This window comes from Corvus cornix, chromosome 2 (genome assembly GCF_000738735.6).
Source record: "Corvus cornix cornix isolate S_Up_H32 chromosome 2, ASM73873v5, whole genome shotgun sequence".
Lineage (NCBI taxonomy): Eukaryota > Metazoa > Chordata > Aves > Passeriformes > Corvidae > Corvus > Corvus cornix.
Genome location: NC_046333.1, coordinates 110,598,817 through 110,612,438, shown reverse-complemented (window position 1 = coordinate 110,612,438; position 13,622 = coordinate 110,598,817). Strand labels below are relative to the sequence as shown.

At 44.8% G+C, this 13,622-nt stretch overlaps 1 protein-coding gene across 4 annotated transcripts in view; it reads right to left on the bottom strand.

Annotated features, from left to right (window-relative positions):
• ASXL3 (ASXL transcriptional regulator 3) overlaps positions 1-9,547 on the bottom strand; it is a 127,914-nt gene extending 118,367 nt beyond the window's left edge. The window contains exon 1 of one of the 4 annotated variants that reach the window (XM_039548250.1): positions 9,319-9,547. Coding sequence is in view for 1 of the 4 variants with exons in the window: in XM_039548248.1 (XP_039404182.1) it covers positions 8,632-8,685 (54 nt within the window). In the remaining 3 variants the exon portion in view is untranslated. Of the gene's footprint in view, positions 1-8,631; positions 8,724-9,318 lie in introns of those variants that run through there. The other 3 variants (XM_039548251.1, XM_039548248.1, XM_039548249.1) reach the window with 3 other exon arrangements.
• Between the last annotated feature and the right edge of the window lie 4,075 nt (positions 9,548-13,622).

The window sequence follows — 13,622 nt, the reverse complement described above, 5'->3', positions numbered from 1 at the left end:
CTTCTTTTCAAGTCTTAATAGACAAGGTGACCTTGAGGCCCTTTCCAAGTCCACCTTCTATGATTATCAAAGTAATCCTCTAATTAAGATGCTTTTCTCAATCTAAGCACCAAGGTCCAACAAGATTCTCATTGGTCTTACCTGTCCAGAATTTCTAAATGACAGAAATGCCAAATGAGATTAAAGAAGGTAGTATGAAGAGAGAATGTCTGGTTTTGAGATAGCTGCCAGAATCTTGGTCCAGAAGAATGACAGCAGGCTATGGACAATAAGAATCTATTTTTTTCCCATTACCCCTGCTAGGTAATATTGGCAGGCAGGCATAGTGACATGGAATGTCACATGCTTCTCTGATACAGCAATGCCAGCAGGTGATGGATAACTGGGAATTTTGAGGCATAAAAAGAATTATAATTTCTCTAAAAATAGGTATCAATAGTTATCCAGTTTAAATTTATGGGGCTGAAAAAGAAATAATCAAACCAGATGGTATCACTTAATGAAAAATGAAGTTAAATAATTTGGCGATGCAACAATAGTGGTAAAGCCTCATCTTCTATAAAAAGAAGGTTCAAGTCACAAAAGCAGGAACAAATCATATGGGACATGAATTTGACTGTGATTTACTAAACTAGAGACATTTCATAAGGCATCTCACCAAATACGTGAACCACTACATACAGTTAGGCAGGTTCTCCAGGCCGCTAAGAGTCAGCTGAAATGGAATAAAACTTTGACCTTCAAATGTTTGATATATACTTCAGCTAAGGCTATCTTCCCTCTCTAGATGTCAAGCTACACAGGAAACTAACTAGGATAAAACAGTTAGAAACCCTGACTAGAATGATTCATTAAATTCCTAATTCTGTCTATAAGATCTAAGCAAATTCACAAAAAAGAAAGAAAATAGCCTTGAGTTCTCCAAAGCAAATAACCTAGTAGGTCAGGATCTTGCCTCTCAAGGAACACTTCTGAAGTTGTAGAGCTTTAGGAAATGCTGTTATCTGTAAGTCAGACTATGCTCTATAGGATGCAACTGGCACCCACAGGATAATGACCTTTAGAGCTCACCCTCCACAATCACTGAGGAGATTCTCATCACAGGCTTCTCTAGACCAAGCTATGTATACAGGAGGACAAGCTTCAAAACACAGCATGTAATATGTGCCTTCTAAATAAATTACATTCTGATGATCCAAAATCATGAACAATAATCTAGAATGTGACCCGGAATATCTTCTACACAGAACTGCAGCCCAATCCTCTAATGAGTCTGATGATTCCAGAGTAACAGACTGAACTGTGGCTGCTGATCCTGGCAAATGCTGCCGGACAGAAACAAAACTCGATGCTCCACTACAAAGCAAATCTTCTGAGGTACAAGAGGGCGCATCGGTCATAACCTGCAATGCAAGAGCTGGATCCCATTATGTTAAAAAACTCAAGGAAAAGGTCCTCCAATACTGAGGAAAGTCACATGCCAGGGTCCACAGATTTTGTCCTGCTGAGCTCAAGAAGTTAAAGAGAGCTGAACTCTTAAGTCAAAGGATGAAAACATCAGATCACCCAGAGATTCCTGTTCCAACATCAGAAACACCAGGGCTTGCTTGAACCAAAGTGAATGGAGTTCCTCTAAACCCGTTTAACACTAAGTGCCATCCCTAACCACAATCAGTGCACTGACATCAGAGAAGCTCCAGGAAGACAGCATGTGCTGCCAGATGGCTTATCTGTCTCCCGACACTCCTGATGTCTGTGCTAAAGCCCTATCACCATTCAGAAAGTTGTAGGTCATCCTTTCAAACCAAGATTAGCTGCAGGAAATAAGTAGGCACTTCACTACCATTTTACATTCCCAGGAACTACATATCCCAAGACAGGAACTCCAGCAACAGAAAACTATCTGGCAGGACTTCTCAAAAAGAGAGCAGCAGTACATCAGTAAGCTGGGGTTCTTCAGGGAGGGTAATTGTCATTCAAAGTTGGTAAGTGATCAAATGGACCACTTATGACCAATCTGTTACACTTGAGCAGCACAAGAATTTGCTACCTGAACTCACAGGATGAGCAAATGGGCTGTACCAGGATGTGCTGCTTATTGTTCTGCCTTTGCATTGGAAGCTGACCCAGAGTGAAGGCTAAGATGTTTGGTTTCTCCAGTCTGCACGTTCCTCAGAAGGAGGATTTGCTCAAATTCATCTAGAACCCATGGAACCATAATGAAATAATTTCCACTAATCACATCTTCTCCCAGGTCTTGATAGCACAAAAGGAGGCCTCTATTTAGTGACTGCTATTGACAGGGAATACCAAGACCATCAGCATCACACCCAGCAAAACAGAAAACACTTGGAAGCTTACAACATTTAAAAAAAAAACCAAAACAACAACAACAACAACAAAAAAAACCCCAAACCACACCAAAAGAAAAACAATTACTTCAAAGCCAAGAGGTCAAGTTTAGCACATGATTCTCCACATGACTCTAATTTGCTGATCACAGTATAAAGAACAAAAGAAGCTCCAGCAGGAAGTTCAGTAAGTTTGGCTTTTCAACTTGAGAACAGCATGCTACCTGGTCCAGACTATGATGCTGCAAAGGCATGGTTTGGATCCAGGGAATTGGTGAAACGGGCTATCAAATCCAAAGCTACCTAGCTGTGAAGGGTGGTAGGGTCTTGAGTGTGGTTAGTGGAAACTATTTCACTGTGGTTGCACATGCAACTGACCAAATCTACTCTTGGAAGAAGAAAAAAACAGATCAGTTATTTCAACAGAAAATCCAGTGTAACAGGAAAATATTGGCTCTTCTACAGACAAGGGTAAGACAGAAGACATTGGAAACATTCACTGTAACAGGCAACACTAAATCATACCTTAAGGCATGGAGAACACCTGCACACTACCAAGGAATGCTCATAGTTAGGTTCTTGTTAGGGTTTTCTCCCATGTTACCCTGCTTTGACAGAAGTAATGTGACATTACTGAGAACAGGTCCCACTCCTGGGTAAGGTTGCTGCCTACCTAAAGGTCTGCGATGCCAAGGGTTAAAGGGCTGTCTCAAGATAAAGAGTTGGAATCTCATTTCTCTCTGTCTACCCTAGAAAAATACAAGAGGTGAGCTGAAATAGATGACATTGTAGAACACCTTTTAAAATAAAAATACTAAAGCTACACTTGTTAATTCACACTAACAAAATAAAATATTGACAACTAAAACCAGACAAAAAAAAAAAAAAGTGCAGGTTCAACCTTGTCTAACAACTGCAAAAATTACTTTGAATAAAACAAACTGGAGGAAACCCTAGAGCCTACCAAACTAAAATATAGCTCTTCAAAGCAGCATTGATTGTGGATCAAAGGGAAAGGCCATCAAAACTTCCCAAGCTACAATGTTGCTGCATGTCTGAAAAAGAATTAACTCAGAACAAATATGGAAATAATAGCAGGTCTCTGTGAAGCCAACTACAAAGAAATCCTTAATACCATAAAACAAAGTTATGTCAAATTTCCCATTTTTAAAGATATACAAAGCTCCTTTAGCACAGTGCTTTAAAACATTATTTAGAGTAACAAAATCAAAGACTTAACATAAAAGTCAAAGGGATTATCATCAGTGGTCTAGCTATGGCAGAAGTTACTCTTCTACTTTTTTGTTTCATTTGTGGTCTTCAAATATGAAGACGCAATACAAAAATACTTCCATACTTCAACATGATCTGCTTCAACTACACTATCTCAGCATACCAGATGAAGCAACAATCAGTTTTTGGACAGCCAGCCACATTAAACAGTACCATGCAAGCTAACAGTTCCAATGGTTGGTTTTCATGGTTTTTTCCATCATCAGTTTCCCTAATTAATTAGCATAATTTTCTTAAAGTTTACAAGAGGAAGCAAACAGCTCCTAGTTAAGAGCTGGATGCTGTCAGGTGACTACTGCAAGAAACACAAGAATTAAGACATGAATATTACTCACCCAATATGCACATGTCACCTGAACCACAAGGACTCTCCATACAACTGTAAAGCAGTAAGTCTTCAGTAACACAAGAAAACCTTTCTTTCAGAACAAAATTTGGAGAAGAAAGAGCAAAAATACTAAAGAGGTGATCCAGCACACAAATAACCAAACAAGGACTACTGTTCTCCTTCTTGGGATTTTCTTCCGCTTTATTGTCAGCTTGTGACAGAGACTTAACTGAGCTGCATTTCAAAATACCACTTACAGGAAGGAGGAAAGGGCAATAATAAGGGCAAGCTATTAATAAAAAAAAAAATCTTTTCAAAATGTTACCATGAACTATCACCCTTCATAGGCAGACGGTCTATGCTTCTGAGCCCTGCATTCCCAAAGTGACTAGTTTCCACTCATTCTGTCCAGGCCTTTGGTTCAAAGTTCTCCAAATAACAAAGGATCATGTCTAGAAGTCAAATGATAAAATTTGGATCACTGCAGCATACTTAAAACTGTCATCAGGTCTTATGTGGCACAGTATCCTTGAGCATATTTTGTTCTCAGTATTTCTCTTTATGCAGAATTTTATGACATTAAATTTTTAAGAGGCAGAATTCACCATTTCAGGACTTCTAGCAATAGCTTGAGAGTCCTTGTGAAACTGAACGGATAGAAGATGTTTCATCTGAAAGGAATCACTACAAATTGCTCTAACTACTCAAGTGTTTAACCTTTCTATACAATTTTAATGAGTCCATGTATGATCAGAAAACAACAATACGGCTACATCAAATGAGGATCAACTAAAAGACAGAGGAAAGACAGGATGTTTCTCCTCCTGCCTTGAAAGGTTTTCTTTTGTTCTCATTCTTTTAAGTGTTCCATCTTAGTCTACGAGACACAAAAAGCAGAAAACTGGCATGGAGATAATGCCCAGGTCATACAATAAGCACTGCTGTAGTCTCCTGCAAAGTACAAAGTGAGTTGACATATCAGGTCTACATCAAAGATATGCCCTTTGGCAGGTTGTAAAGACAAGTTGCAATTTTGTCCATAAAAATGTGTGTTCTACAAAATGGGCTCTGTAACATGAACTGTTAGTGGTATGCCACCATTCCATTGATCCTGCACATGCGTTCATTTCTCAGGAATGCTTGTAAGCTGGGCTGTGTCTTGCCCTAAGATAAGCAGACTTGCATGAGGAAAAAAGCAGCGTGTCACAGACAGAAAGATTCAACTCTCTGCAGGAGACTTCATCCATAAAATGCAAGTTCTGATACAGGACATGCCAGTGGCTCCTGCTTTATTGCCTATATCACATATTTACAGCAAGAGATTAATATAATGGGAGTCCTTTCCTGCTTATATTTTAGAAATTAAGGGAACAGCTTGAAAAAACACTGCATTGCGGGAACTTAAGTTTTCAAAGACCCCTTAATCAAATACTGAAAATGGGTAAACACAACACTGACAGTCAGTTTGGAGCCTCACCACTTACACATTACAATGTGTTTTAAGACTGCCATGTAATACATTTTTCTGAAGTACTTCTGCTTTTTTCATTGTGAATATGGGAAATGGAGAGCTGTGAAACAATTTCAGGCTCAAGTCCAGTTTTTGTGCTCCTTTTTATCCAGAATTATTATAGAGTACAGCACATTAGGAGTTTCAATACAGATTGAATACAGAGACATGACCGTATCAATTTCTGTCGTAATTTCTGTGAGAGAAGTAGTAACAGAGAATGAGTGAGGCAAAAGTGTAGCCACAGAAGGAAGATGATTTTACGACTGCGAAACAGAACTACTACACAGACACTGTTGGTATCATAACTACCTCTCCCACAGATTTCCTGAACAGCTTTGAGTAAGGTACTTAATCTTTCCATGTCTCAACTCTGCATGGGTAAAGCAGAGGTCAAGATACTTAACCTCATAGGCATGTTGCAAGTATAGAAACATTTGCATTTGGGAAGCTACTGGGTGCTGCTAATAATAGCTGTGTACGCACAATTGAAACATAAAATAAAAATCTGCTCCAGCACTGTTTGAAAGGTGTACAAAAAATTGAGGCACCTCACTACAAACAAAGAAAACATAATTAAAATTCTGCAGCTCTAGTGAGTGAACTTAAAATAGTTGGGAAACTGGCATGCAAGTACATCATTTAAAGTGTGCATTGTAATATATGGACATGAACAACAGAATGGAACAGTAATACCAGCAAAATTATCAGTATCATTTCATACTTTTAGGACTTCACTTTGAAAGCCTAATATTGTTGCAATGTAAGGGCTTTTATAAAAAATCTACAATGTAAATATCCATACAGTTGCTCTATGTATTAATTCACTCTCTTTTTCCTAAAAATAATTCAGCAGTATACAATTTAACAACATATTGATCTAGGTAAGTCATGAGTCATTTTTTGTGCATAGGTATCAATCACTTCATTGTTTACTTGTCTGTGGAAAAAATTGATTTAATCAAACCTTGCAGTAATACATTATCGATGTATCTCAAGAAAACAAAGTCATAATGAACCATCAGGGTCCTAACATAAAACACTGTAAGGAGCAGCAATTTTGGCTTCAATCTTTCATTGTGATTTGCAAACATATGTGACTATATACAAAAAGCAAAGACCAGTGAAAGTCTGTAGTTAGTCTGAGCAGCAGCACATATCATTCACATAACAGACTTGGGACAAGCTCTGCAGAACTTGGCAACCCCAGGAGGCTGGACAAAACCACACTGTGGACCTTGTGTATGTACCTCCACCACTTATGTACAGCAGTGTATCATCTTACATTCTACTTGATTTTAGCAAATCATTACTCTTCTGGGGGGAAATGAGAGGCGGTAGAACATCATGAAAATAAGATTCTTAGCCCTTCTCCACAGCAGTGGCTCAGCCTTTGTTCTCCAGAGGCTTTAAACTTTTCCATGTATTAGACCACATGGGAATAGCAATTTTACTCAATACACAATAAATTCCTTTATGGACATTTGTCAAACAAAATACAGCTTACAATGGTAACTGTAGCACCAACATGAAAGAATAAAGTTAGGATAGCAATTGATGTATTTTATAGACTTTTGAATGCATGTTCATCAGCTTAGAGCATGGAGAAACAAGTACCGTAGCAACATCTGCTGCCAAAACTATTTTGGCAAAGGTGAGTGAGTATTTTACTGCAGTAAAACTTGTGTTACAATCATGAGAAATAAGAGCGTACAGTAGCGACACCATATCAGAGCATCTTCACTAATGCTGCATTATTACAAAATGTTGGGGGATGTACAATGAGCCACACCAGAATTTAGCACTGCCCAAGCCTACGAGAGTACCTCGATACAGCTTTACAGAGACATCTATAGGTAGTGTCTGTCTAATACCTTATAATTATTTACGTAGGAGAGAGGCTGAACTTCCTATCTAGGAATTCGTATAACGAGGTGAAAACATTTTTACAAGGTAAGTGCTTCACAAATACACTAAATAAATAATAGTAATAAGGTATCATTACCCACTACCAGAAACAAATGCAACACTAGTAATGGCATGTTACTTAAAGAATTCAGTCTGTATCAGAGATGAATAGAAAATAAAGTTAGTGTAGATACAAAAAAGCAACGTAGCCAGCAGCCTATCCTTCCAGCTTTGTCATCTTTCTACGCACTCGGCTGGAGCTGAACCAGACCCAACTTTGCAGAAGACACGCATACGGACGTGTACAACCATACGTGCTGCACTGTGCGTAACTATTTGTTGTAAAATTCCTAGAATGGAGAGAACCCAGACATACTCCGAAACAGAAAAACAACATAAACAATGTGCTCTGTTACACTTAGCAAACAGTAATACAGTATCATGAAAACAGATACAGTAGGGTACAGACAGTTTCTTAATGAAGTGGGAATGGACCGGGTCTCCAGAGCCACGGAGCCTTTCCAGAAGCGGGTTACATTGCCCTGGATATTGCCCGGCTCGGTGGTGGAAGTAGAGAGGGCGAAGCGAAATCCCAGGACAGAGTTGTTTCTAACGCCCCTCACCCCTGTCCTGTCTGCACTAAAGGGATGGAAAGGCAATTCCCGGCTATTTCACTTTTCCCTAGATTAAAAGGAGGGATTTCCTCGGGATATCTGATGCATGAACTTTGCAGAGATAGACGCGATCCCTGGGTATTTACACACACACACACGCAAAAAGAAGAAAAGAATAGAGGCATTTCCTCACGCACACACCGCGGAAGGGGACGTAGGTATTTCTCCTCTCCAGGCAGGCGGGGACGGGCGGCAGAGCCGCGGGCTGCCCGGACCGCCAGCCCGGCTCAGCCGGGCACACGCACCCGCACCCTCCCGCCGCTCCCGCACGGGCACTCCCGCGCTTCTTCCCGCTCTCTCGCACACACGCCCCGGCTCTCTCTCCCTCGTTCTCCCTCTCACTCGGAGTCCCTCGCACACTCTTTCCCCCAGACTCGCTCACACGCTCTCGCTCCCTCTGTCTCTCCCCCTCCCGTCCCGCCCCACAGTGGCCCCGACCGCCGGCAACAAAGCGGCGGGCGGGCAGCGCGCCGGCGGGACGCGCTCACACACACACACACACACACACACACACACACACACACACACACACACACACAGTGCTGCCGCTGCCACCGCGGCACCTACCAGGCGGGCAGCCTCGGCCCAGGTGCGGTCCTTCTTCTTCCTCTTGTCTTTCATGTTTGCATCTCATTGAGGTGGTTCGGGGGGGGAGCGGGGGGAGGGCGGACCGGGAGTGGGGGGGGGCCCGGAGGGGTTCCGCACGGACAATGATACGGTGACACCGAGCTCTGGAGCCCCCGGGGCGGGAGGGGCGGGGGCGGAGGAGGAGGAGGAGGAGGGTGGGGGGAGAGGCTCCCCGCGGCGGCGGCACAGCTGTGACAGCTTGAGGGATGCTCCGCCGCGCTCACAACAATGCGCTGTGACGTCACGCGGGGGAACCGCGCCCGCGCCCAACATCCCCGCGGCGGCGGCGGCGGCGGCGCCCCCCGCCCCAGAGCGCGCCCGCCCCCAAGCCTCGCGAGAGCGGGGCCGCGGGCCGGGGGCGGCGGGGAGGGGAGCAGGATGGCGGGCCGGCCGGCGCCGCCGCACTACAACTCCCGTGGTGCTCCGCGGCGGCTCCCCGGGGACGCGGCGCTGGGGGCGCTGCCGGGGCGGGGGCGGCGGTCGGAGGTGGCGGCGGGGGCGGCCCCCTCGGCCCCTTCTCCTCCCTCTCCGCCCTCTGCCCGCTGCACGCCGCGCCGCGTTCCGTGAAACCAGCCCGAAACACCGCCCGGCCCTCCCCCGGCGTGCGAGCTGTTCCCTGGCTCTTACTTACGGCTGGGGCAGTCCCCCGCCCCTGCGGTGCCCGCCCGTGCCCTCCTGGCTTCGGCCGGAGCCGCTGCGGGAATGTGCCGAAGCGAAGTCAGCCCCAGGCGGGCCGGTGCCAGCGCGCTGGGACCCCGCGTTAGCGTTTCAGCTCCTCTTCTTGTCGGAACAGGAAAGAACATCTTGTTCCAGTGTGTAAACAAAGGGAGTTGATGTGCTGCGCTCGTAAAACCGCCGAAGGAGGTTTTCTTTAATTGGATGACCCAGGATTAAGATACCCACGAAATGCGGAGCGAAGGGACTTGGCACACCTTCCTGAGTTGCAGGATACTGTGATGCGGGGTTTTTCCCCCCTTGTTTCCTCCCCTCGCCCAGATATTAAACTGCATTAGGAATATTATCGAAATAGATTAGGTATTTTTTTGTTCGGATTGAAACGAGTTAGAAATTATTCAAGGTTTTCTGTATCCATCTATTCAGTGCCTGCTCCCTCCTTTGTCCTCTCAGCAGCACCCGTGTTACGCCTTGCCTTCTTCCTTTGGTAACATTAAACCTTATTTCTCCGTGAATACACAGTTTAGTGGGGGAAAAAAATCACGCCCAACTACCACAATGCTTAGCCTGTTTTATCAAGAAAAGGTCCAGGGCAGAGCCCTGAGGACCTTCAGCCCCTCAAGGAAACCTGATAGCATCCCCCAAACACTCTAAACGAGCAGTCACATAGCCTGGTGTTTTCGCCCTTCCTTCTCATATTTATGTTTTAGTTGGAAATGATGCATGGGGATAGCACCTTTCCAGATTTCCTGATTCACTCCCACTTACATAAAAATATTAAAAATACGAGCAAAACAAAATTCTATTAAAACAGCTGCTTCTAAATTTAGTTTTGATTCCAGCCTGTATAGTATTAAGCAGAGGATTTGAGTATGCCTCAGAAATGTTCTTGAGAAAAATGTTGCAACTGCAACGTTTCAGGTTTCACAACGAGATCATGCAAAAATTTTTACAATCAGCCAGCTGTTGAAACAGGTACATATTTGTTTGTTATTTAATGAATGCTCTCTTTGTCACCTTAGTAACATTTAGACAGTAGCTGTTACTATCACTTCTCTGTGTTCTGTGGTTTTGACTTCATTTTCACCTTTTTATGTCTCTATTTCAAATTTTTTACATTTGTATTTCCTTGCCTTTGTGACTTTGTATTCCAAATCATACAGGTTTTATGCCCATCTCATCCCCCATGCTAAAAGTCTGTAATAATTGAGTACTTCATTACAACTGCCTTAGAAATACCTTCATTGTTTTCAGTATTGAAAATGCAACAAAATAAAACACCATAGGGACATTTATTAGTCATTCCCATCATAACTGCCTGTTGGAAGACTGAAAGAATGTTCTGCATTAATTCCCATCTATTCACAGGTAGCTGCATCATGTACGTAACATGAACTTCTGTTGCTCACGAGACCTCTGGTGTTGCAGCAGTGGTGTTGGACAGAAAAGGACATTTGTTGGGAAAAGAAGTTCAGTGAGCCCCTAAAGCTAATCTGGCTTTGTGGATTTTTTGGTTGGTTTGGTTGGTTTCTAGTATTGTCTGCTGCACTCAGGATTAGACTTTCTTTTGGTATTTCTGTGGACCCCTGGAATAATCTTTTTAGTTCTATATCCTTTCTATTACAATGGTGAAGAAACAAGACCAGTGTCATGCTGTCATTTAATTTATTTGCATCTTTCCTACACAATCCAGATGCTCCTAAGTCATAGAATGGTTTGGGTTGGAAGGGACCTTCAAGATCATCTAACTCCAACCACTCTGCCATGGGCAGGGATGTCTCCCACTAGACCAGGTTGCCAATGCCCCACCCAACGTGGCCTTGAAAGCTGCTTCTGTTGTTCACATGGAAATATTTGGGAATCTGTTGGGGTCTCCTCCCCTGCCGTGTAGCCCTGGCAGAGGGGCCCTGAGGGCACAGACACGGGGTTTCCCTGTCCCTGCTCAGCCTCGTTCCCATGGGTTGGTTTGTGTTCCCTGCGCGGGCAGAAGGACCCTTGGTCCCGGGACTGGAACAGTTCCTGGGCAGAGCTCCGGCCATGCGGCTGGAGAAATAAACATCTCTGAAACATCTAGCAAGAATCTGTCTGTCCATATATATTTCCTTTCCACGGGACTCCTGGTTTGATATATGCGTGTTTCAGGATCCCCACTGCAACATAATGGTGGAGAATGCGGGCAGAACGATCTCCGATCCCTAAGCGACTGATTTGTGTGAGTAAACCCTGGAAACTTTGGATTCCTCTTCTTGGTTTTGCTTTGCTATTCCATATCTAAACTATGGAGGAACCGTGGGAAGACTCTTGGCTCTCAGAGCCGCATATGGACATTTATCTTAAACTTAAAATGATTCTTGAACAACGATTTGTAAATTTTAGCTTGATTCAAGCTCAAAAAGAACTGAAACACTTCCTGGCATGGTTGTTTAAGAACTTTTTCTATGTTTCTTGGGATTTAATTCTTACCAAGGGCTTTTGGAAAACCGTTTGGACACAGTTAATACTGGAGTCAAAATATATGCCAATGGAAGAATATTTTTGTGAATATTATTTAGTTACTGAGACTGTTGAGCAATGTCAGCTGTGTCCTGGCGAAGGGAAGCCTGGCGCAGGGACTGTGCGGCCCAGGCCACGTGCACCGAGCGCTCTGCGAGCAGCAGCGAGGCAGTTCCCGCGCGCGGGCGGAGCCAAGTGAGCCGCAGTGTCGGTGGCGGAGCGAGGCGCGGCGGGACCCGGCGGTGCCTGCCCGGCCCAGCCCAGCGCGTGGTGGAGCGAGCCCCGTGAACGCCCGACCGAGAGGGGCGGCGCGCGGGCGGCGGCTGGCGGCGATGGCGGTGGAACTGAGCCGTGCCCAGCCGAGACGCGCGCTGGAGCAGGGCGTGGGGGAGTCGTCGCTCAGGGGCCCGGCCGAGACGTGGGTGCAGCGCCTGGCAGCGGCAGCGAAGCTGCGACCAGAGGAGGCGACGCACAGAGAACTGAGCGGCGCGGCCCGGCCCGGCCCGCGCAGCCCCGAACGCGACCCCGGGAAGAGCGCGCAGGCACGAGCAGCCCCGACAATTCCAACACGGGAGCGACCGAAAGAGAGAGCAAAGAAACAGCGAGACAGAAAACAGCAGCCACTCAGAAAAAGGAAAAGATCATAGTAACTAAGATCTTAGGGATAGTAAAATGGTATAATGTTAAGCAAAATTATGGTTTTATAACAAGGTGTGACAACCAGCAAGACATATTCGTGCATAGAACTGCTATTAAAAAGAATAACCCTGAAAAATGCATCCCAAGCTTGGGAGATGGAGAAGTCGTGGAATTCAAAATTACACGAGGTAGAAAAGGGTTACAAGCGTCACAGGTCACTGGGCCTGATGGTGTTCCTGTAAAAGGCAGTATATATGCAAAAAATCGTGGTCATGTTAGACAGTATCTCTATTGTAAGTCCCCCCTACAGTCTCCCTTTCCTAATCCCACCTTTCCCTTTTACCCTATGTCCTATTATCCCCAGTGTATTCCCAATCCGTTTTTTCATCCATGGTTTCCCTCACAAAACCATGCTTTTGCCAATTGTTTCCCCAAAAATCCCTTTCCAATGCCGAGTGGGGGATGAAAAGGGGGAGGGAAGAAGTTAAACCCTCTCCTGCCTCAGTTTCCCCACAAAGCATGCTCAGAGTTCTGTCTCCCTTCTGTCAGCCCTAAGATGTTCCACAGAATCTGTTTGGACATTTAAAGACTCAGGAGGGTGGCTTGTTTTGTTTTGAAACTGTTCTTGTTATGTTTATCCAGTTGTTTTCATTCTCCTTTTATTAAAATAAAACGGGTGAGGTGTTGGGGTCCCTCCCCCACCGTGTAGCCCTGGGAGAGGGGCCCTGAGGGCACAGACACGGGGTTTCCCTGCCCCTGCTCAGCCTCGTTCCCATTGGTTGGTTTGTGTTCCCTGCGCGGGCAGAAGGACCCTTGGTCCCGTGACTGGAACAGTTCCTGGGCAGAGCCCCGGCCATGCGGCTGGAGAAATAAACATCTCTGAAACAGCTAGCAAGAATCTGTCTGTCCATATATATTTCCTTTCCACGGGACTCCTGGTTTGATATATGTGTGTTGCAGGATCCCCACTGCAACAGGAATCATATAGGGACAGTTAGTGGCACTGCCTTTGCTGGAGAAAGAAAACCTCTTACACTGTTTGCTGTATCGGAAAACCCACTGGAGAGTACCCACCAGAGCAGAGAGCTGGGGGGTACTCTCTGTTTCATGATGGGGGAAAAAAA